The sequence below is a fragment of the Cyrtonyx montezumae genome, unplaced genomic scaffold (assembly GCF_038088225.1).
Source record: "Cyrtonyx montezumae isolate F1298 unplaced genomic scaffold, pur_monq_1.0 scaffold_8, whole genome shotgun sequence".
Lineage (NCBI taxonomy): Eukaryota > Metazoa > Chordata > Aves > Galliformes > Odontophoridae > Cyrtonyx > Cyrtonyx montezumae.
Genome location: NW_027072089.1, coordinates 97,062,287 through 97,088,117, shown reverse-complemented (window position 1 = coordinate 97,088,117; position 25,831 = coordinate 97,062,287). Strand labels below are relative to the sequence as shown.

General features: G+C 36.7%; 1 protein-coding gene across 1 annotated transcript in view; it reads right to left on the bottom strand.

The window, feature by feature from the left end:
• Window positions 1-2,527: 2,527 nt before the first annotated feature.
• BBS9 (Bardet-Biedl syndrome 9) overlaps window positions 2,528-25,831 on the bottom strand; it is a 278,937-nt gene continuing 255,633 nt past the window's right edge. Inside the window, exon 22 of the mRNA XM_065752711.1 lies at window positions 2,528-5,175. Within this exon, the coding sequence (XP_065608783.1) occupies window positions 5,135-5,175 (41 nt within the window). The 3' untranslated portion in view covers window positions 2,528-5,134. The remainder of the gene's footprint in view (window positions 5,176-25,831) is intronic.

The window sequence follows — 25,831 nt, the reverse complement described above, 5'->3', positions numbered from 1 at the left end:
GCTGTGAGCTGCAGTGATCGTTCTTACTTAGGAAGCACTCCAAGTTTCTAGTCCGCTCATAAAGATGAATCAAAATATCTTATCTGTTAATCTGGGCTGTTATTGTTTTCCTGAAGAATCTAAACTGCTTTTGCCAAAAATAATTTTCAAAAGGAATTTTTTTTTTTGTGATGAAAGTGCTAAAGAGGTATTAAAGTAGCAAACAAGTACAATATACTTATGCTATTTAAAGTGGAAAATACTCCCACTAGAGCTAACATCAATTTACATCCTGTAGCCTGAGGGTGTGGATCTATTCCAGGGCTCCTGGTTACTTCTGTGATTTTTTTTCTTCTGCTATTAAAAACACAATTGTGCTCAATCCTTTCATTTTTAGAATGAGGATGAATATTAAAATTTTCAATACAGCATGTTTTTTTGCAAGCATGCACGCCTCATGCATACATAGTAAATCTAAGCACATGACAATGTATGTGAAGAAAATATCAGCCTACAGTTGAGTACTTAAGAAATATAATGGTGTTTTACTCTCTTTCCTGCTTTTGACAATATGAAACTCTTGGAAAATGCCACAGTGTTTTAAAATAACAAATATATTTGTTTACATATTCTTGGACATGGCATTTTCTTTGTACCCCTTGCTACAACAGATGTAATATTATGGCAAACAGGACATGTCAGACAATACCATGCCAGTACAAGAAACTAGGTTAGGCCTCCATCTTACCATTAATGAACTAATTTACTATACATTTAATGCCAATAAAACCACTGGGTGTCTCTGATATTATCTGCTGTCTCTTGTACAAAGCACATTCCCCCCAGACTGGAACCTTCTATACAGAAAACTGCTTGTCATCACACAAAGGAGAACAAGGAAGACAGAATACCTGGTACTGCTCACCATTATAAGAATTTGCATTGCAGGACATGGATGAGTAGAGAGGAGCTTCAGACTATGAATAAAGCAGTGTTTTCTGGTCTTCATATGAGTATCATTCTTGTGTTGAATTTGGGCTACGGGAGTACTAGAATAATTTCCCATAGAAGCAATGCATTCAATAGCACTTCTAATTGGGGTCGCTTTTGCTAATATGCAGAACACTACATGGCTTGGCCTCCCACTTGCTTCATCATGACCTGAGGGCATTCATTCACCTCTAGAGAATCATGGCTCGTATGCAAACAAGAAACTATGCAACGTTAAACATACATTAAGTTACATAGGAAGAACTAGGTCAGCTGCAAACAGCGTATGAAGATATCACATAAATACTGGAGGAATCCTGTGCAACAAGGCAGTGCGTGAACAAAGCAGCATGCTAGCAAAAGGTGACTACAAAAAAAAAAAAAAAAGCCATGGAAAACTCTAGCTTAATTTAAAGATAAATATGCAAGAAAGAAGTTTGCTTTCAGGAGTATGCCATACATTTTGCAGTACCTTCTACAAAAATTTTTTGAAGTATTTATACACAAGAAACTGTGATAAGAAGGAAAGATACTTGTTCAGTATGGTGCATAACCCATATTTTTTTATGCTGAAAGGACTTGACATACAAACACAATCTCTGCTCAACAAAATTCATTTTATGGCAGTGAACTATTCTTTATAAACAATACAACAATATTGAAACCTATCTTTTAACACTCTGTACAGTAAATGCTGAAAAAAACAAGATACCATGAAAACAAAATTCAACCTCTTGCAAGTAAAGGAATAATGCTTTTCCGTGCCATAGTTTAATAATAGTTGGACAGAAGAATCAACCTGGGACTGAAAAGCACAGTCCTGGATTGAACTCAGCATCAAAAAATCCCTCAGAGTCCAAACCTCCAGATTTTGGTCATCAGAGCAGTAATTGTTTTAATCTGTTGTTCTAAACTTCAACACCATGAAAATAAAAGAAAAGCCTTTACACAATAACATTCAGAAAACAATGATCACAAAATATTTGCCTATTAACAGAAATAAAATGCATATATTTTAGCTTAGGACTTACTTTAGAAAATACATTTCAAAGCACTATAGCACAAATATAAGAAAGTTGCCAAGACCCTCTGTTTGGTTTTCAAAATATTATAAAATTCACTTTAGATATAAGTATCCAAAATTGATTTTAATAAAATGATCAATTAAAATTAATTTTTATCATTAAGCCAACTAAAAATATAAAATTATCCTTGAATAGCTAAATATTCAAATAGACTGCATATTTAAGGTCAGAAAGTACATTTCTTATTTGAGCAATCTTTTTGCAGAATAAAACACTAGTTTTCTAGATATGACATTGATATTACAGACTCCACTTTACCCGAAAACATTGTAATTTTATAATTAACCAAACAGTTGTTTAGGCATTACTCTAAAATCCTGTTCAGAATTATTTGGTTGGTCAGCGGTGTGTTTTTGGCCTCAGAAACACTGTCATTGAGAACCGAACATTTGGACCCCCTAATCTTCTGATGGTTCCTTACATTTTTCAGTTGGCAAATTCTCTAACTTCAAAACTCCCAGTAATCAGCATGATTTTTTTTTCCATCCAAAAAGAACTTTCTTAAAAATTTAAATCACATTTGAAAACTGCTAAGAATTACTTTACAATATTTCCTCTTAGCCTAGTTTGTAAGTGACTACATTTCAACTACTTCCTTCCTTAGAATTAGCCGAACTATTTGGCATTGAGGGAAACAAAGCGGTATTTCTCAAAACAACTGTATTTCTCTCTTAAATCTTAATGATTCTATCAAGATCCACAATATAGCACAATATACAAAGAGGTCCTACACTGTGACTGTAGCCAGGTCTACCTTTTTTTTTTTCCTTCATTACCAGCACGTTTTCCCCTTCACATCATAGTATCCTCATGAGACCTCATTTTACGAAGCATTGAGCAGAAAAGACAAATAAGAGTGCTTCTGAACCTTACATGTCAAAATGACAGAAAACAAGAGTGTATGAAATAACTGACCTGAGTGCCCACTTGTTTACCCTAAATTCCCAATGAATCAGCGCAGCTCTGAGCACTGGGATCACATGCAACAATTATAATTATGACAGAGTAATATATTTCTCATACTAGTGTATTTTCCTGCTACTGTCATACGGATATAGGTTAAGATTCTTTGGTCCAGGATTCTACAGCATGATGGCACTTACATAGCATGGGTAAAAAAAAGTAGACTGTAGAGGATTTTTCTAGATTACCTAGCAGCCACTCACAAAAGAAGATTTGAGATCTATAGTTAAAGTTTAAGCCTAATAGCTACAGTAATTGATTAGTTCTCCATGGATTTTCTTTGGTCATTGAGGTGTGTACAGAAACTACAGGAGATTATTTTATTGGGTAATTTTCACAGCGCAGCAGGATACCTTTACAATGGATACTGCCCTCCTGACAAAAACCATGGGAGAGGGATCAGAGTGAAGGAAATTCAACCAGCAGAATCCTTGCATAACAAGTAGGGTGTAGGATTTTTCCTTCCTGGGAAAGAGGCAAGAGTTCTGGCAACACAACTTCAGATATCTGAGGTATCCTGAGTGGAGTCTTTTTTATTGTGAGGGCCTGACCTCCTCAGTTGTAGAAGTCTCAGAAGCCTTACCCAGTGTCCTGGCCACTTTGTTCCATGTAATGGCTAACATGTTGACAAGGGCTTGGTGAAAGGTGGTTTTATCATGGTTACTGAGCCAGAGTAGGACCAAAGGATTAAGCAGCAAATCCACAATTGTTGCAAACTGGTTTTGTTTTGGGGATGGACAAAAAAAAGGTTGAAAGTAAATACAAATCAATGATAGTTGTAGGCTTAACAAATCCTGAAAAATGTCTCATTTTAATCCATAGACCAAGTCTGGTGCAGACCACAACTGTCACAACCCTTGCCAAAACAGCAGAAAAGTGAGTTGGAGGTTCTATGGTTAGAATAGCAGTTCATGAAATCAACAGGAGAGAGGGAAGTGAAAATGGCTCATGCCAGTACAGAAACTAAGCTGAGACCTGCAATACTTTCCGTACCTGTAATCTAAAAAAAAACACAGCTTCTAATTTTTTTTTTATGAACTAGCAATAGCCAAGAGAGACTTTGTTCAGATGTCAGTTTTTACTCTTGACTCAGGGCTCACTTATTTTCAGTTCCAAATATCTTCTTCTGATACCACACTCAGCTCACTCTCAGGAAGTCAGACATGAGTGTGACACTTCCAAACCCTAGGCCAATATTCACAAAGGTGTTTGGCTTGCCTCCATCATTGGGTGTTGCATTTCAGGTGCCTCGTGTGGACCTGATTTTCAGAATGTGAGTACTCTGCACTTCATAAAAACTCAAACCTCTAAGCCCCTCCAAATGGGTTCATTAAAATTAAGGCACTCAAAAACAGCTAGTTACTTTTGAGAATCTAACCCATAACTAGAACAGGCTGACCAACAAGAAAAGCAGGAATAACAGCTAACCATAAAAAGACCCATGTGTTGCTGTGCTCAGGGTACTTAAAGTGTGAACTTTATTCAAGTAGTAGTGACATTGTTAATGGCAAAAGGGTTTGCCCTTTATGTCCAGTAACTATATTTTACTCTGTATCTCCTGAGAGCAGGAGTTTGTATAAGCAGTGAGGGGGAGGGGGGGGAGGCAAAAAAGAGTTGATGGATTACCAGTTTTTTTTCTTGTGGTGAATTCAGCTGTCTGGAATGGTGAATGTTAGTACAGGAGGAAAGGAGATGGTTATCTTTTGTCAAAGCTGTGATATAGCAAATGTTAATATAATCTCAAAGGGAGGTATAGTTCAGAATATCTTAAAAAACAGATAAAACATATCCTGAAACAAAGGTTGCTTTTAACTATATGTAAACAGTCTTTGATCAATCAACAGAATCCTCAGGAAGGGCTGATGTATCACAAAACTTAACACAACATCCCTACCACAGTTGAGTAAGTGCATAAGCTTTGCTCACAGAAAAGATGCTAGTAGTTGGCAGGAAGACCCAACTGAAATGATCAGAACTGAACTTTTTTTTGTATAAATTATCACAGTCCTCTCCTTCTGAAGCCTGTAATCAATGCAGTGTAAAAAGGACGGGTACTGTAGCTCTATAAGCACATTTGATATCAGATAGAAATTCTTCCTGAGGGTCGTCTTCATATTTCATGGCTTTTCTGCTTCCTTTGCTGCATCCTCAAACAAACCTATAAAGGAGAAAGAAGATGCTTAAAAATTTGGTGTACTTGGCAACTGTGTACATGCTACTGTTGATTAATGGCTTGTAAAAGCTTTGGTTATAGCTGGAGGAAACAATTTATTACAAGCAAAACAGGATAAGAATGCATAACTTTCAAATTCAAGCACTCACAAGCTTAGGGATATAAAAATTAAGGCAATGAGAGCAATTTCATATCAACTTCTTTATGAATATGATGGATGATGCCATCTTTAACTTATAAAATTGTGGACTACTCCTAAATTAGAGGGAAAAATGGCAGAGAACAACTAGGCGTACAATCTGACACATGGCTCTTGACTTGAATTTTGCCTGCATCTTTTTATAGCAACAGAAATTGCAAACAATATAGAATTACTCTGCATAAACTTAATAAGGATAGTTTTCTTTTAATATAAGACTAATACTTTGGGAAAAGGGAAAACAGCATAATCCCTGTACAGAAGGTAACTTCTGATTTAAACCAGGAAAGGATGAGGTTTTTGTTTGCAAATACTTGTGCAAAGGTTAATTTATCTTGGATTGGATATTAATCTTTGCAACTATGAGCCTTAAAGAACCAGAAAAGTGGGTAGAAAGACATATTAAGTTGGTTGAAATATCTACAGAGAAAAGGAACAGGGCAATCTTGCAGATTTGTATATGTACATACTTGCATGACTTAATTAAAGTGATTATTTAACATAGCAGTTTCTTACATGTCCACTATTAGTTAGGCTGAAAATTTTTTAACTTAAATCCTTTTCTAATTAACATTAAGCAATCCAGAATAAATTGGCACTATATCCAAATGATACATGAATAATAATACAAATGACAGACAGCTTTAAGCCATCTCTACAGGAGGTTAAATCCCTACAAACCCAGTAAGGTCAGTAGCAGAATAAATTTGATTATCCAGGACTTCTGAACACAGGCCATTGCATTGTCTGTAAAACCCAAGTGCCTTCACACAGAATTTATCACAAACAATCTACATCATGTAAGAAAATAATAAACTAAAGGCTGTCATTTAGTTCCAAGCAAGTCCACATGAACAACATCCACATTACTTTCTCATGTTTTGTTTTACAGTTTTTTGTTTGCACTATCAATGTCTTTTGGTGCTTGGGGATTTCAGCATATGCATGGATGGTTTTCATGGCTGCTGGTAAGTTAAACAAATTTTACCTCAAGCCTTGAGATTGAAGCAAAGTGTCAGTGAGGCTAACAGAGAGCAGATCAAGGGTAAAATTGCCAAGATACAAAAGACTAAAGCGGTAACATTTCAGCAACAGCTGGAAGCCCAAGCCCCCCAAGGGACTCAGAGGTCCCCCTTGCTGAAGTTTGTATTTTTTTTTTTAAGGACAATTCAAAACAGCATGTTAAGAGCTGACATGGGTTTACAAAGGTCAATCCTCAAATGACAGTTCCTTTGTTCCAAACTCTTACGAGACAGCACATGCTGAGATGACAAAGGGACCAGCAGCAGGTCCCATGTTGTTCCATTAATGATCTAGAGGATGGAGGTAGGTAGCATGATAATGAAATGTGTGGAAGGTGGGAAGCCCAGATGGGCTACAGCCACTGGAGAGGAGAAAGAAATACTGCTCTATGACCTGAGAGATTAACAAGGCTCAGAGAAGATAAAAGAAGATTCCATCTAAAATACATTATGGGAATAATCTTAAAAGCAGATGGTTGCTGAGGAAAGCCCCACTGAAGTAGTGCAGAAGAGCTTAGAAGACATGCATTCGCAACGAAATGGGCCACGTAGCAAAATGCAGTTCTGAACCACAGAAGCCACTGCAGAGCCCTCAGTTCCTGTTCCTGACCATGTAACTTTGTTGAAATCACATCTGCAGATGTTTACAGCTCTCTGCGCTACATAAAAAGACACCAGAGAATACCTTCATTTCCCGCCACAGTTAGGGAAGAGTTTGCAAGAGTTTGGAAACTACTTTCTGCATACTCCTAGAAAAGTTGGGACATACACATAGTTAAGAAACAGAAAAAAAAAAAAAAAAGTGGTATGCTTATGTCAGCTGTTTGTCCACAAAAAAACAGCCGAAGATTTACCAAAGGACCTAGAGGTACTGAGCTGTGCATTAGCACTGCCCACTGAGGTGCACGCCTCAAGATGAGTGACAGTGCTTACTGCACAGTGCCTTCAGTGTCTACATAACTACATTTGAGAACTTCAGCTAGAGCACGTCTGAGAGGTAAACAGCAAGAAAATAGTGAAGAGGCTTTGCAGAATACTGAGAGAGAATAAACGTTTGTGAAAAGACCATAATTGCCTAATGTGTATTTACCAGTAGTAGGTTGAAGCCATAAGATTAAAAATTAAAATCCAATTCTTAAATTGTAAAGGAAAAATAATTATTGCCGACATAAAATAGCACCCGGGATACCGCTTTCACAAACTGTTACTTCCATGACATGGATTTCTTACAAATAATTCCCGCGTCTATTTCTCTAAATTGCTGTGACAAAATGAGGAATGTCAATGGTTACTTTCAAGACTGTGAAACACAGTGGATCAGCTAAACCTGATACGTTAGCTGTAATTTTGGGCTGGCAAAACTGACAAAATACAGCAGGAGTTACCTCAGTTTCACATAGATTTGCCTGACAGCACTATACACAACTATAGGCAACCTGGAATACTTCTTCGCCGATCAAAGAACTCCTACATGAGTAAATTGCAGGAGAGACGAACTGACAGATGAGGTATAGACTGCAGCAATTTTTATTGTGTAACTCTAAAATGGGCGGCAATATGAAAACATGGCTTGCAGTCATGAGCCTTCCCACCTCTCCTCTGTATTTTTCAATGCACAGCATTTATTAGTCAGTTAGGAGAACAACATAAATTTCACACTAATTTAACTGCCATATGCTATTTGTAGAAGTTTATCATCAGTTTATCCTGACAAGCTTTGGCAGAACCTAAGAAATACCTGGTATAAAGTTAAAAATTCTGTAGATGAAGGCTCCTCTATTGTAATTCATCAGGAAAAGAAAAAAAAAAAGAGGCTTTACTTACCCTTTTACCTCCATATTTCCCATTAGAAAAAATCTATGTGTTTCATTTTTCAGATAACACAAAAATCCCAACAGAACAATAGTGGTCTGAGCACATATTTAGGCAAATGTATATCATAACTCAACAGCAATAAACTGGGAAACAGTGCTTTTGAAAGTAACCATAATAAACCTTAATCCTTGTGTAGTAGGCAACCCCAAGAGTTTCTGGAGATAAGTTTTCAAAATTTAAAGCATGTCATTAAATTAATGTCCTGATTAAGAACATGAGACTGCATGCATCTGAAGCTAAAAATGGAGTTCACCTTCATCCACTTAATAAAACTCTCAAATTATGTTGTGTATTTGTCAGAGCACATTAGCACCCCTGTGAAAGCCGCTTCTATAAGCAAAGATATGGAATATTTCAATCATGCCAATTCATCTCCAGAAATGCATGACTTAATGCATACTAAATATCACTGAGGCACAGAAAGTTCATTTGGTATTTGTATTTTTGAGCACTGAAAACTGAAAACCAAAAGATTGAAGAAAATCATTTACAAAAACACCAAAGACAGAAGAAGAAAAAAAAAACCTTCCTGGAGACAAATAAATAAATAAATAAAAGGAGGGATGACATTTGAGCATGAATAAGGGAGGAGAAGGGAGGCAAAAGAATCATTTATTGTAGTCACGAATTGTTCATACTAAGCATTATTGAGTAAGGTTTAAAGATGTTCAGGTTAAAGCATTAGGCAATGGAAGAAACTACCTAGGGAGGTGGATGACTCATGGATATGAGAGGTTTGTCAAGATAGGGCAGTAGAAATCCTAGTGGGGATTAGTGAAGAAGATACGCAGGCTTTCAACTGGATGACCTAAGAGATCTTCTCCAGTCCTATCATTTATGCTGCTATGATTCATCCTAAGGAGAACATTTTGGACTCTCATGAATTACTGGCTGAGTTTCTTGGATGCTATTGTACATTAGTCTACTCTGAAGCATGCATACAACTAAGTCAAAGTTGGCTTTGAAGTATTTAATCTACAATATTCAACACTTCCCAGTCTCTTTCATACAGTGACTCAGAAAAAGGGCTGTTAAAACAAGAGAACAAAAAGTTATTTTGAGTTCAGATTAAGTTAGAGAAGGGAGGCACCACTTTCATCGGTTCTTCCCATCTAAAAGGAAAGAGGAAAAAGCCACCCCACCTCATGGCCTGATGGGAAATTTTGCTATTTGTAGATCAGTCATAAAACAGCCTTAGAAGAAACTACAGTTTTCAAGTAACTTTTTCATAAATTTTTGGATGCAAAACTAAATGTTCCAGATGACTAAAGTGAATAGCTCTTTTTTTTTTTTTTTTTTTTTTTTTGTGTGTGTGTGTGTGTGTTAACAGAAGAAGTCAGATTTTTCCTAGCACCTTCAAGCCATGTTTCCGGAAAGCATAATTTTCTTCTTAGAACACCATCTTCTCACTGCTAATAATTTTGATTAACATTATAAACTGCCTGAGAAAGTATATACAGCTTCCTTTTTCTTAGCATATAATCTTTATTCCATGGACATGATCCAAAACATTTTTAAGCAAGTTTAAGAATGTAACAATATATTGCTTATCTCAATTCAGCCTGCTGTGCAAAAGGGATTAGTGTGAAACCATTGAATTAAATGCAGTGCTGAAGACTGATCATCATGATGGACAAGCTACAAGCTTTCCTGCAGTGTGCTTTCACAGGGAAAACTGGACTTGATCAGTATTCAGTACCACTTACTGTGGAATCATAAACTGAGAGTGAGCATTACCATTCCCTCTCAAGTCACCAGTGAGCCACTGATCACTGCATACATAATTTTGAAATGATCAGACTTTTGAACCTGAAAGGGGAGTGACAGAAGACAAATGAGTGGGAAGCATGAACTGACTCATTCATTAAAGAACTGGGTAAATAAAATAAATTTGCTTTTCATTTAGCAAGCGTGCCTGAGAGCAAGGAGTTCATTCCATGATCTCCTCTTTGTCCTAAGGGGCTATATACACCACGGGATGGATAATGTGAGACAACAGTTTCCATCACTCACTTTTAGATATGTCCTCTACTAACTGCAATACAAAGGGTCCAAGTTACACAAAGCTGTTAGCAGCTGAATTTCCAAACTGCTGCAAAATGGCAGGGTAGCCTTTACCTTGCGCTTAGCAGTGTTTATAAACCTTGCTAAAATGTTCTTTTGTCATTCTAACTTAATCTTGACATGTAATTGCAGTGTAACACGTAATAGCAGTGTAACACAAAGGAGATAACAAGCACCAAGGAGGTAACAAGTAACACCGTCAATGCTTAACAAATGTTCACAGATTATTATTTTTTAAATTAACTTGTAAACACTTTACAAAGTTCTTGAGCATTCATGACCCTAGGCTGTAATCCTCAATGGAAATTCTACAGACATGGGCATTATAGCAATTCAGGCTGACAGTGAAAAGGGGCACTAGAGAAAATTACAATCACTTGGTAACACCTTTTTATTTCTTTATTTTCTGAAGTATAGCAACTAAGTTGTCCTCTCATTATTTTTATCCTGATAATGAATGTGGTGTGCTTGTGTTGTTTAACACTGAAATCTTTATTTTTTATTACATCTTATTTCGTACATACACATATCCATATGCATCTTCAATACAACATTTTCTATCGAGAACCACATCACCCCAAAAGTATTAGAGTTGCCAGCAGGAAAAAAACAAGTAGATTGAATTACCTCCCATATGTTTTGGAAAAGGTAAAGAGGTATGCAACAGGTCACAGATCTTAGGACTATTAAGCTGTAAATGGTTAAGAGTTCAGACTCCTATATGTATATAATGCTATACATTTCTGTACTTTCTTCACATCTTTCTGCTTTACATTTGGAGAATGCCCAAGACACATGACATTTATCTACTGTAAAATTACAAAATTTGAACGCTACGAAAACCAACCAGGAATATTACAAAAAATTCCCAAGGAGCTAAGTTCTTATTCTAATAATCATGGTGATTTTTTTATTATTATTCATTCATATATGTATACTATCATTATATATATAATATTAAAACTGGAAATAAGCATATTCTAAAAAAGGGTCTAGCTTATGTTCATAGATGTCAACATGGAAAGAAGAACAAGAGGATGATGGCCACTTTGAAGTAATATAGAGCTTTCTAAGCAGCCCTTTAATAACAGTATTCTGAACTCCATTCAGGAACAACTACAGAAAAAAATAATAATAACCCAAAGATATTACAAAGCAAATTGAATATGCTCACAGGGACACAAATTGTGTAAAAAGCATTTTATCCATTGTGAAATAAAGTAATTGGTCATTAGCATGGGAAATGCATTTTCATTGGAGACCGAATTTTAACTGAAAGGTACCTATTTTCTCCAAATACCTGACTTATCACAATCAGCTATCAAATCTTTGATATATTTTCTAGGAAAACTTGCAAATTGCTTTAGGGAATTGATTTTTTTCATTTAAAGATAGCCACATTTACAGTTCAGCCTGAACAGATTATTTCTTGCTGCAAAATGAATCCCTAAAAATGAGTTTGTCCCTCAGTGGTCAAAAAGCAGGTTCTTTCTAATTAGCTACCAGCTTATGTTAGGGCAGTACACTAATTCAGTGAATTCTAAGGCAAATATGCAGAAGAAAAATCTAAAACTTAATTATGGCCACACAAATGTCAATGCTTAGATTTATTCTTCATCAGGTTTATATCTTAACATGCCATGCAACCAAAAATCCTACCAAATATTTCAGAAATGTTGGCTCTTTAATAATTTACTGTCAAAAGACAATATATACATTCGGGCCATGTATATTAAAGTTTGATAGATTAAACTATATTAAAACCAGAGTGTTTCTTTGCATAGATAGAATTCTTTGCTTTTTCCTGGGGAGAAGTAATCCCCCTAGTAGCTGGTCTTCTGCCCGCTTGATTCATTGTGCTGTTCTGCTGACTTCTCAGACAAACAGATTGGACAGCTGACTATTAAGAGAACCTCCAAGTAATCACCATGACAGATAGGCAAAACTCCAGGAGTAAGTTAGCTCTAGGGTAAGATTTTCCACCATTTTCATATGAATGGCGGGGAATCTACCACCCAGAGACAGTCTGCAGGAAGACCTAAGATCCTTCATGGATATGAGGCGTATATATTACAGATACCTTCTACTCTTATAGGTCGATCACATCTCATAGCTGACATCTCCTTGATAATATCAATAATATCGCCTACAATCTCCTTGATAATATCATCATTCATCATCTACTTCCATAAAGTTCAGCTAATACTAAGCAAGCTGGGATATTTTACTTTAAAAGATGCAGATGTAGGTCAAACAACCCATTTGTCAGATTCCTGCTGAATTTGTCAGATCAATTTGGCTGTAAAACTGTAAATCTTTAAGTTATTTTTCATATTTCCAAATTTTTTTGGATTTTCACTTCACAGTGAAGTATCATAAACACAACTTCCCTGATTTTCTTTTTTTTTTTTTTTTTTTTTTTACACTTAACAGATCCCAAACCTAGGCGAAATACTTCATTCCAGGAGTAAAAGAGAAAATCAAATTAATCTTTGGAGGTTGTCATAAAATAACAGATTTTCTAATACTCTAATTTAGTCAGAGATTTAAAAAAATATATATTCACAGAACTCTGTCCTTGTTAGCATGTGCCTGCATCTTAAATGAGTCAAAGCAGTACAGTTATCCTTCACACACAATACAATTGCCATAATGAAGCTTTCAGCAAATGTACATGCAAAGTATATTAGGCTTTGTCCAATGTCAACTTCAGGAAAGCACAGTCTAAGAAATATTCTAGATTTAGAGGAGGAAAAAAAAACCACCACAGCATCTTTTTTTATGAATAATGAGTCTGATTCAGGCAAGTGTTTAGGACCTACACTGTGCTTCTACTGCAAGTATAACTTCTATGGACACAGAATAAGTTATGTAAACATGACTTTCTCCAGTAGAGATTTTCCACATTTTTTTTTTTGTCTCCAGAGAACAGTACATAAAAGCCCATGGCTCCTCAGTACCAAAAAGATACAACAACACAGAATCAAATCCAAACAGAACAGTGCAAGTAATTTTGTGATTCCAGGGAAAACAGCAAAGAGAAAATAGCTACAGGCAAAGTAACATTAGGAATTGTTTAGTGCAATGAAGAGATACAAAAGAGGATCAAGAAAATGGAAAGAAATCAAGGATCAAGGAAAGGAATATTCAGCTTGCTTTAATGCCACGTTCTTCTAAAAGAAGTAGTGGAAGCCACATGGCTTGTGACATTTGCAAATTAGAACAAGTACTGCAATGAAGACAACTGTCTGGCAGTGTCAAGGAGATGGTCAAGCTGATATAACAGGAGTTTTCCACTTCTAATTCCTATTATCATACAACAGACCTGAGGTGCTACAGATTCCTAAGTGCTTTGTAATATTCAAGGAAACATTTGTTTTGCATACCAGCAAGAATTCAGCGACTGATTACTCTTCAGTATGTTGTTCCTTTTAACAATGGAACATTGCAGTGGAAGTGATAAAATCATATTCAAGATTTCCATGGATTATTCTGGAAATAGCATACAGTAGGATTTTATCCTTCGATGTCATTTTTCCTTTGGAGTCTTGCAGGAGAAAGGGCTTGGTAAAGAGGCAGTTTAGAAGGAAAATTTGTTTGGGGAAAAAAAAAAAAGAAAAAAAAAATGGAAAAGGAAAGCTTTTGTGTAATACTTTCCAAACTTGAATTTCACACATTCCTTTTAAGCTACACTATATGAGAAAAATTCTCTACGAGTTTTTTTTCCAAGTACAATCTTTTGATAAGTCTCTGTTGGCTTAAAAGAAAAAGAACACAATTAAGAAGACTGTATTAAAGTAACAGATTCATTCTTGTCTAACTCTCCTTCCATTGTTCAGCAAAAATCCATATTTGCATGTTGTTCTGAAATCTTACCTTTGCAAATGCAAATAATGATTTTGGGGGGATAGAGGTGTAATGAGACAACAATTTGGTGAGTATTCTGGTAAGTGTCATTAATTGTCTTAACAGCTCACTATATTAAAATATGTAACCCTCCTTATTTCTCCTACTTTTCCACTGATATCAGTCTTGTCTCATACAGATGGAAACTATGACCCTGGGTACGTCTATCTACTATTATCAAGTTATCTTGACAATAGTAGCTAGAAAAGCAATTTCAGCACTTAAAACAAAAATTGGAAAGCAGCTGAAATTTGATGATCCAATTAAGGCCTAAATTTGTGCATTTCTGAACAACGACAGGAAATTTCTGGGCCTTCCATGTTCACACCAAAATTGGCAGAACAAGAGGGAGGGTAGCACTTTGCAGGCCTGAGCCTTTTAGCACCTCCATAAGGACTGCTGGAAGCCAACATGCCTCCAACTAAGGTCTGAAATGATGAAAGTAACAGTTTTAAATGTACGGATTTTCTCATGCACTCAGGAAGCAATAAAAACTAAGTATAGTCAGACTGCAGGAGAGTAATATAGCTTTCATCATTTTCTGTGACTTCAGGGAAAACAAGCTGAACTTTTATAGACAGGCAATTCAGTATTACAAATGTTCAGAAAACTGCAATGGGATTTCCACAGTAAAGTTATATTCAAGTTACTGTTCTCTGCAAGCACGATACTTAAAATAAGAAATTTGGCTTCATGTAAATGAGTTGATTTACTTCAACACAACTAACTGCCTTAGATCACAGGCTTCTTGAATTGAGCTCTAGTGATACTAGAAAGAGCAAGTAATTTTATTCTGGTGGTTATATAAAGTTCTAATTATTTACACATTATCAATAAGACGGAGTAGCTGAACCTAACTACAGATTCAAAGAGAGATACTGGATGGCTGAGAAAGAGCTGCCTTTGGGGCTGCTTTACCTTTAGTCTGCTTCTCATCCACCTGAGATAACCTAAAGGCAGTTCAGACATTCTCGAAGCTAACATGCCTGTCAGAGGAGACTCAACAGTCTTCTTTATACCTAAATTAATGTTTTTCTTCCATAGGTGATACAGATAAGGCTCACAAACCTACGATTGAAGACAGCATCTAGGATACAGTTATTTGTTCTTATTTATATATGCAATGTAGTATGCCTCTCCAAGAAGGTAGAGATCATGTTTTCACAAGCTACCTTCAAATCAGTGATTGAGTTCCTCAACAACATAAATCCATTCCTACTTAGAAGCTCATAGGCCAGAGTTGTAAGACTCATGTTTACTCACTGGGAGAGTAGTTAACCACTTATGTATGATATGGAATCAGCTGCAGTTCCAGTTCAGAAAGCTGCTTCCAATCACTGAAGCAAATGTTCTACTGAGATCAGCAGAATTAAATATATCAGTACTGTGCTTAAACTATTGATATGAGCTGGGTGTATGCCTAAGCACTTTCCCAGCAAAGAATCCAAGCACAGCCTTAAATGCTTTCCTAAATAATGTTTTGTGTATAGTTTTTCTCCCTTTTTCCTGTCTCTTCCTTCTTGACTTTGCTGATGGTATCTGAAACACTGGCATAAAAGAGTGGCTGTGAAGGAAGCAAAACAGAAAAAAATAAAAATAAAAATAAGAGCTAAATTTTTTATCTGAATGAAATATAAATGCTAACAAACAATGCTGACTCTGAAAGAGAAAGGATTAAAAGTAAAAATCTTTTCCATTTTCCTGTGCATGTGACTTGCAAGTAATGCTAGTATGGATTTTTAAATTTTTTTTAGTCTAAAAAGAACCTAGTGACATCACCCAAGGAAATACCTAATCATACATCACATTTAATTTGATACAAATTTGCTTAACTTTTACTTCCTTAAGAAACAGATGCTTTTTTGTCTGCAGTGTTCTCAAAGGAATCTTTGCTTCTACACACGGTGTTTCTGATCTCTCACTGTGGGAGAGCTTTACATCAAAGGTCACATAGAGCTACAAAAGCCTCACTGGAGACTCTCAAGGCGATAGTTTTTTTGGAAAAAAAAAAAAGTTGTTATTGAGACAGATTTCAGCAAACCTGAAATTTAAGCACAGTAGATGAAGATTTATCAAAATGTAGGCAGAAGCAGTTCCACACTGCCTGCTGCTAGGATCTTGCAAGATGTTACTGCTTTTCTCCCAGTGTATTTGCAGTTGCTGCTCTTCTTTCTATAATGAGGGATTTTGTCAGAAGAATAGCAATATATATCACATGTAAGATGTTTTGAGAGGAGCTGTGAGTTAAATTACAGATCACGCTTGCCTTTTAACCCTTACTTGCAATGCTGTGTAACAGTTTTCCAATCTGTCATCTATGAAGTCATGGTATGCAGCCCATGAAACCACATTAAACAGGAAAATAAACATAAATCTTGCAGTTTTTCCAGCTAGAGGTGCAAAGACATGATCATCTGCAAGAAATGGGCCAGCAGAAACCCATGATTGTGAAAGTGTGAAAGCCACTAATTTCATTCTGCATGAAGATGAAAAGGAGAAGATCAAATCAAAGTTTTAGTTTTAAATGATCAACAAGAAAACAGTAAAGCATATGAACAGTGAAACCAATATGTTACGAAGTTTCAAATACAGTACTTAAGGGAGCATCTACCCTTCTGTCGAGCCTCTAGGAATACAAATAAAACAGTGGCACTTCTGAAATACGCCCAAGTATTAGCAACACTTAATGCATTGCCATAGGACTACCAAGAAGCTTGGAAAGCAAAGTCCTTTTAAACATAGTGGAATAGTTCACCAGTTCACACATAACCTGGCCAGATCTTCTTCATCCACATAGGAGAATTAAAATGCTGCTGTAAAAAAATATAATTTGCCTGAATAATTCCATATGTGGAACCAGATCGAGTCCTTAAGCAGTAGTTTTGAAAATGATGCCTACTCAACTTTAACAAATTACAGATTTAAAAAAGAATTAGTTTTTCTCCTATCTATCACATTCATGAATGGATGACACATTAAATGATAGAATGCTTGTTAAACTCAACTGGACCGTACCAAGATACCTGTATTCTGAGATGCTGCAACACCACCTCCCATGGAAGCCAAGGTTTTGAATGACTTCCTAGAAATACTTCTAAACCTTCTTCACCTTCCAAATTTCAGAACCAAAATGTTCTCCACCATTATTTACTCTCAAAACCAGTCTACAAATCTTTTTATCCAGTATGTAACGCCACCTTCACGTGACAGTACCCAAACCTGGTGGATTTTAAGTTTTATTTATTTTTCCAGGCACTTTCACAAAAGACAGTGACAAGAGGAGGAGGATAATAAAGCCTAATTGCAGCTTTAAATAAATCACTTATTTGTGTGAGGCCTTTCCGTGCCCTTTTGTCATACTGAGTTCTAACAGTGCAATCTATCTAGAGATTTTATAAATCTGAATAAATAATTTTAACTAATTTAATTAGCTAAAGGAAATACTACAGGGCTTTTGTATGTCTTCTTCAAAGGCATGTGCTCATCTGTCTACAGCTTCCTTCTTTCTCAATCAGTGTGTGCTCAAATGATGACAGGTACTGGCAATGGCCTGAGGGTAGGAGCAAAAAGTGACCCGCGAGACTCAGTGGGATCATGAATCAACTGAAGTCATAAGTCAGCAGCAGCCTGTAGCTGATTGCCTCTGCCCCACCAGTAGGTGTTACTTCAGCTATTAATGGAGATTGCTGTACAGCAATGCTGCAGGCTTGTACATGCCTGCCAAGGTACATAAAAAATATCCAAACCCAACTAAAATCTGCCAGATTCTGGAAATATCATGCAACACCCTGCTTTGTATCTGTAACAGCATCCAAAGTAACATTTGGGAGCTCTGACCATGGCCACACCCGTCCCTGTGTCTGCAACAGAGCCTGAAGGCTTTTCATTGATGGTCATTCCACTTAATCGTTCAAAGCAATTGCTGTGATTTAACACAGTAATAGCAATAATCCAGACTATACTTAAACCTTTCACAATACTTCCAGAACTGTTTATTAGCATTGGCTTCTGCCTTAGGAGCTATTTTCAACACCCTTAAGTTCCTCCTCTGGCACATCTGAACCAGCCAAGACCATATGAAAAAGAAGGCCTTATTTTCTGTTTGACTGAGTATTTGATAACAGCACTTAGCTCGCACTTTCTTTAACCCCAGATCAGGCTAAAGCCATCTGAAATGCCCAGTGTACTGTAACTTCAGTTCCTATACAGAACTGCATGTTGAACACAGAATTGAAATTTAACAGCTCCTATACGTACCCTGAGTTAGCTTCAAAGCCATCAAAATCAGGTTCCCATGCTCAACATCTCTGAGCTGAGTATCAGCCATATCAGACTGAAGATTTATGGCTATGCCATCACTAAATCTTATCTTTGAGCTAGTACTTTCCAATTGGTGAATGAACCCCATTCTGTATACTGTCACAGTGGAAAGCTCATCACTGACATTCTGTCTGATTGTGTATTTTCAATGAAAATAGTACTTTCCATGGACTGGAATGAACTCTTTCTTAACATGTGAATTTGATCCCTCATCATATCATTAGAACTCACAAGAACTTATTTAAGACTTCTCACACCCCAAAAGTCAACATTTACGGAGCAGTCATTAAGATTAGACAGAGAATAAAACACTTCCCCTCAAAAGTAGGTTTTGGTCAATAGCAAAAACACAAGAGTAATGCACAACATAATAAAGGCTTTTAGAGTTATAAAGTCACAGAATATCCTCATCTGGAAGGGGCCAATGAAGATCAACGTAAGGGTTTCACCATGCATGAAAAGTGCTGTCCAAACTCTTCTTGTACATTAACACACTTGGGGTCCTGACTACTCTGTCTACTGAGAACAAAATACCTTACTTTTTTTTAAGACACCAAAAGACTGCGAGCAATACTATTTTTATCAATGTTTCTCACAAAACATACCCAACTTTTGTTTACACAATTAATGCAGGTGAAAGGCTGAAGTATGCAGCCTTTCAACTATACATAATGTGAAAGAACAGAATTTCTCTAAAAGAGTTTTTTTACTGCGAAACCAATACTTATAAAAGCAGTGCAATTGAAAGCAGGTGGGAAGTAGTACAAGGGCTTCTCATCATTCTAAGTATATAGTTCAGCTCACTAACAAATAATAAGGCCTCTATGCTCATTCAGTTTTGTACTTCTCTTAAAGCAAGGCCACTCAATTGCGTCGAAAAATGTGTTATCCAATTTGGATTAAACTGAGAACACTAAGCTCATTTTCTTAGTGAACTGTGCTCTACTTGTATTATTTCACCTTGACAAGCAGACATTATCTATAAGAAAAGAGAAATGCAAACTTTCTAAAGACAGCAGTTTCAAATTCCTTATATTCTTGGTGAACCCTTAAAAGATGCTATACTTGAAATTAAAACTCCAAAAGAACTTTACCACCATGATGCAAATATGCCCACATGATAGCACATAATTAGATAATCATGTACATATGTATGTGTACTCACTGCCAAATTCTGCACTGTCACTATTATTTATATTTGATCTGATATCTGGAAGACACTCCTCAGACCAATTTCTTTAAAACTGTAAACAGTAGATAGTATCACCCTTTATATACATTAAAAATTAACAAGTTGGTAACAAAACTTTTACCACATTCATTTTTTGCTAACTTAAAAGTAAGAAGATAAAAGGGCAACTTGCATCTCATCATGTTGAATTGTAGCACTGAGGAAGAAAAACAAAGATAAAGCAAGAGTTTACAACGTAAATCTACTGATAGTTGAACTTGTTCAGATAAAATAAAAACTATAAATCAACTTGAAACTGTTTGAAGTATTAAAAAGATGAGTTAACTTTCTGGCACCTTTCATTCCTTCACTCTCACAGTATCTATTTTCACAACCGTTTTTGAAATTTGGCTCCTGGCTTCTATTAAACAATAAAATGGGAAGTGAGAGCACGAACAGCTTGCTTTTGAAATCATGTTTGCCAAGGAGTGGAACTGTCACCTATGTCTACAGAAGCACTTCTTCTGAGGTCTTTATATAACTCTGAAGGACTGAGAGACTGCAATGTAATGAAATTGGGCGCCTTTTTTTATATTTTGAGTCTATGATTACAACTGACTTACGAAAGTTGAATGTCTTGCTTTGTGGAAAGGTTTTGATTTTATGACAGGTTTTCATTCTCAGCTATATCAAAATACAGAAAATAACATTAAAAAAAATGAACTTTTTAAAGGAAGTTTCATATTGGCAATGTTGCTGTAAAATGAACTGTGATGGCAAAGAATAACAGAAAGAATGGTCAGGTTTCATACATGTTTCTTTCAGAAATTTGCATACTCCCTCTCTCACAATATGTCCAGCTAAACCCACCTCTGTGTCCTCATTTCATGTCACAACACCCTCAGCTGCCCTTCACATCAACTGACATCCTCCTGAGCAAGATTCACAAATTAGGCTGGTTTTGAGGTAAGACTGCGCTTACACAAGATCACATTCAATAGAACATATAACTACTAAATTCATGGTTGAACTTTCCCACTATAAATCCAAACCTTTCCTTTACAATCACCTGACAATTTCCGTGAAATTTGTATGAAATTTTTTTTTTTTGAGATCTCTCTCTTTTTTAAATACATCAGAAATAGGCCATGGAGGTTCAAGAAGGGCATGGAAAGAAGAACAAAATGCAAATATTATGATTACCCAAAGTTTCAAGGGTTAAAAAATGAAAATTTGTCTTAGATATGATATGACCAGATATTTTGGAGTTCTAATTTTAGGAGAATACTCTTCAGGAAATCAAAGTACCCCATTTAAATACATTAAATTGCTTTGTGTCAAATAACAACACATGCATTTTCTGCTTGGTCTCTTGCCAAGCAGAGTAGCTTCCATTGAGAAATTTTTGAGCATCAACACCCTCAAAATCAAAGGCCCACACCCTAACATTGCATAATATACTCAGCTTGGAAAAACATCCATAACCAAGCATTGTTAAGAGGTTTGCACTGAATTTAAATAAAACAGCAACTACGGCTTGCACCACTCGTTCATTTCATTAAATGCTATGCATCAAAAAGCCAATGTAATTTTAAAAAGGTGGAATAAATTCACTGTCTCTGAAAAAGAAATGCCCTGGTTGTTAGTGTTCTGTAAAAAATGATGGTACTGAAAATTGCATCACTTGAAGAGATGATATTGAAAATGCCCTTTAGCTGGAGATGCTTGATTTCACCCCATGTTTTCTGTGACACAAAGCTAGTTCTGTCCCACATGGACAGGTTGGCGGGAGCCCAGGGCACACCTCTGCACACACTCAGTGCTGGAACAAGGGTCTCCACCACACGCCTCAGCACAGCACTGCCATCCTGCAGGGTTGCTGTAACAGCACTAGGCCCCTGGGTGCCTAGGAAAGGTTTCTGTGAAACTGGCAGAAGGTGAATTCTGTGGAACTCTGCCTAGTCGCAATGACTGCTTGAGTCCTTGAGATGTCATTACTTTAGGCTGTACTTGACTGTCTCCTCCCAGGCTTTGCTTCAAGAGAAGGGAGATTTTTCTGCATACCTTTGCTTGAGGAAATCCTCTTCAGCTACAACCTGGAGTTGCTACTTTCAGTAGCATTTTTTGTACAGATTTATATAAAAAAAACTAGCAATTAGCAAGATTACAGTTGGAACAGCAAGAATAATCTTGCCCAGTGGAAGAAACTTTCACTGACAAGAGAGAACAAGCAAAGAGACAACATTTTGAGGTGACAAGAAGGGACTGAATAACGGAAAGAACAGGAACTCATAGAGTGAACACTTTACTGTAAAGATGTGTAAAAAAAGGTGCTCATTTTCAAGATGAAATAATCAGGAAGAAATCTTTTTGAAAATATAGTTCTGGATGAAGTACTGATTGGGAAATCACATTTTCACAAGCACAAGGAAGACAGAGATTCTTTCAGCCACCACACAACCTTGCAATGACCCAACACAGATGACTTTGATGGAGCAGCAGGAAGGGAAGGCACAGTTACACACCTGGGACAAGCACACTAAACAGAGAGTACCTCTGTTGTGGGGACACTCTGATGGCAATCTACAGCATACAGAAAACACTGCTGGAGCTAAACTGTGCACAATTCCACTATTTTAAAAGAATACTGGGTATTATTAAGCAACTTCTATAGTGCTACACCTTACTGAGGCACACCAGATAAGAAAACACAGTATGGTAATATTCAAAAATATGCCAACAATCTTCTGCTGCTCACAGATTTGAGAGAACAGAAGGGCTTAGACTGTGGTAATCTCAATACAACCATCTAGTCATATGTCTGGAATAAGAGAGAATATAGAATTTCACCAAGTAATCTACTCAACAAGCCCTTAACTTCCAGTTGAGCTTTTTGATGTAAAAACTGTAAGTGAAAAATGGAACCCATCTATAAATGTTAAACTTCTCTGCTCAAAAGTCGCCTTTATTTCTAGGTCCAATTTTTTTCCAGCTGTGTACATGTGCAATACATTGGTTTGAAAAACATTATCTGGTTTTGTTCATCTCTACTTTAAATCAAACAAAACAAAAGAGGAAGTAAAAAATAGCTGTAATATGCACATTACAGATCACTTATCTCATGTCTAGTGTCATACAAAGTATGAGATAATGATCTTGAATCCAACACACATTGTCTACTGAAATTGTCATTGCTTTGATAGTGAGTTCAATTTGTCAGTACTTAGAAGGATTAAGTCTAGGTAAAGTACATATCTGAGCAAACTATAGCCAGCATGGATAGTTTGCCCATTTGTCAGAGAGTAGTTATGGAACTAAGGAGACAAAAATGCACATTTAGCTTCAGCAGATTTTTCTCTACAGGATACATAATAGTCTGGTGGGTTTCTCTTTTTATTTCTGGAATATGTTTGAAAGCCAGATGACTCTCTTTATGCAAAAAACTTTGCTTTAATCAGTCCTTCTACTGCCAGATCATTTTCATTATAAAATAACAGTACTTTTTTTTTTTTTTAAACAAATTTGCTTCTCTGGCCATGACTAAGGAATAGGAAATCGGTCGTGTGCTCAGTCATTGGAAGAATGGAGTGGAGATGCTGCAGGTCCTGGGAAAGTAAATCTGAGTTTTATAAACTAGAAATTTGTACTCTTCACATTGGAGCTTTATACTGGAAAGGTTCCTACTGATTAAGATGGATGTTTTCTGCAGTGGAAAGCGCTGGCAGACATACTTCCCCAGATACCTTCAGCTTTATTGTCAACACAGTAGCAAGGGTAGAATAAGCTCCTCTCTGAAGAAATGGTGCAGCTCAGAGAGGCATTCTGCAGGTCTATGAGGACAAACTGGGCATTTCTGCAGTGTCCTACAATATCCCTTTCAGCCCACAAGGTAGGAAAACAGGAAGCATGGGAATCTAGCTGCTCAAAGTTGATGTGGTGTAAGAGGGAAAGGGAAGAGCACTGTTTAATGCTGTTTCTGAAACACAGGGGCATCTCTGCCACCTCTGATGGAGGGCACAGACCAAAGACAGATGGGTGCTGAAATCGTCACCCAGATTTGTGGGACTCTGTCTGAGCTGAGGTAGCAGAATTCATAGTTTAAACACTAAATTTAAGAAAAACAGAATTTTACTACATTCATCAACAAAGAGAAATACCAGGAACACAGTTATATCCACTTCTACGTCACCTTTTATCAAAGACTCAATCCCTAAAGCCATTCTTGTCAGCTGCTATGCAGAAGATAACATTACTAAAGACAGAGGCTTCACAATTTAGAAATATAGAACTGGGATTAGGTCCCTCGATTGGGTCATCCAGCTGAGAATCAACAGGCTACTGTTGCTTTGTTTCTAACCACTTCCTGACTGTAGCTTAGCTATTTAGCCTTTCACCACCTGGTTTGTATTTGATTTACAAAAATAAAAATAAACAATCTTCCCCATGTAACAGCAAGAATATTGCACAGTATGCAGTTTGTGACCAAAAAGGCTAGAGGCTGAGGCAATATAATCTATGGTACCTAAGCCACAGGACCATATTTCTGGTTTGAAGCATCTGCTGAACTCTTTCAAACAATAAGAAAGATTTGTTCCATCACTGAAATAGAAAACCAAATTTAAGGATGGCTGGGTAAATAGAGTGGAAATTCATTCAAAAACAGTGACCCGGAGGCCAGTTATATCTGGAATATAAAGACTTAAGATTAACTTAAAAAGATAATTACTGAAATAAAAAGCAAAGGTTCCTATTTTCTTCCTTCTAAATAATATTGCATATTTATATTATAATATATAAGCAATAGATTGCTTATAATTGCATATCCTATCGTAAAATTGCAAATAGTTTGTAAATTTAAAATATCATTCTGTAAATATCTAGTTCCATCCATTGCAACATTTTATGGATAACTTCATCATTATAATTTTAATTTATCCACTTTTCATTAACTCTGAAATTAGTTTTTCCTACACAGTTAAGTTTCAGACTTTAAATGGAATCACTGAATCTAATTGCACTTGGGGCTTCCATAACATCGTACGGGAAGGGAATCTACAATTTGTAAATCACCTAGAAGGGCGCCCTCTTCTACTTTTTTTTTTTTTTAAACCTGCCACCTGATACTTTTCTCAGTGGTTCTAGTGTTAATACTTCAGAATCCACTGAACAATCCTTCCTGACCTCCTCCACTCAAAATTTTCTGCCTCTACCATATCACATCATGACCCATCCATCTCTCTGCTACCACAAAGATCTGGTAAACTTTGCCCTTTATTTTTTCTTTGTTACCCACATGGACCACAATCAGCATTTCCTGCTCCATTTTCTAATAGACCTTGTGTCTTCTCTGCAAACTACTCTCCTATCTCAGGCAGAAATTTTTCCTTTGGAAAATTTTTCTTCTTTTCACTCAGAGGGTGGTGATGCACTGGAACAGGTTGCCCACAGAGGTTGTGGCTGCCCCATCCATAGAGGCATTCAAGGCAAGGATGGATGTGGCTCTGGGCAGCCTGCTCTAGTGGTTGGGGACCCTGCCCATGGCAGGGGCATTGAAACCAGATGATCTTCAAGGTCCTTTTCAACCCAGTCCCTTCTATGAGTCTATGATTTGGTTGAGTGGACGCTGCTGAAGAAAACTAGGGTTTATTTCCAGCTGGCCTCTTTCTCAGAAAGGCATATACTCAGAAATACACACTCTTCCCTCCCCTAGAAGGCCTAGGGAACACCATGAGGGGACAGCATGAGGAGACAGCATGTATATAGACAATACTTTTGTTTGCAAAAGGCCCCATTGCTCAACTAAGCAAAGGAAATTTGATCTCCATCATGAGATTGTTTTCTTGCACCTTTCCAGACTGCGTGCCTGCACCATCACTTTTCAGGTGCCAAATTCCTGCCAGCAGAATGTCCTTGTTTGTGACTGTCACAAGCATAAACAGGACTGATAATGTTAATGGGATTCATAACCGAACCTAATCCCCAAACCATGACAAAAGCCATTTCAGTAATCCCTTATCTGTCAGGACTGTGTTTCACTTCCTTTACATACTCCTCATCAAAAAGGGCAGAGATGAGTGAATTAGT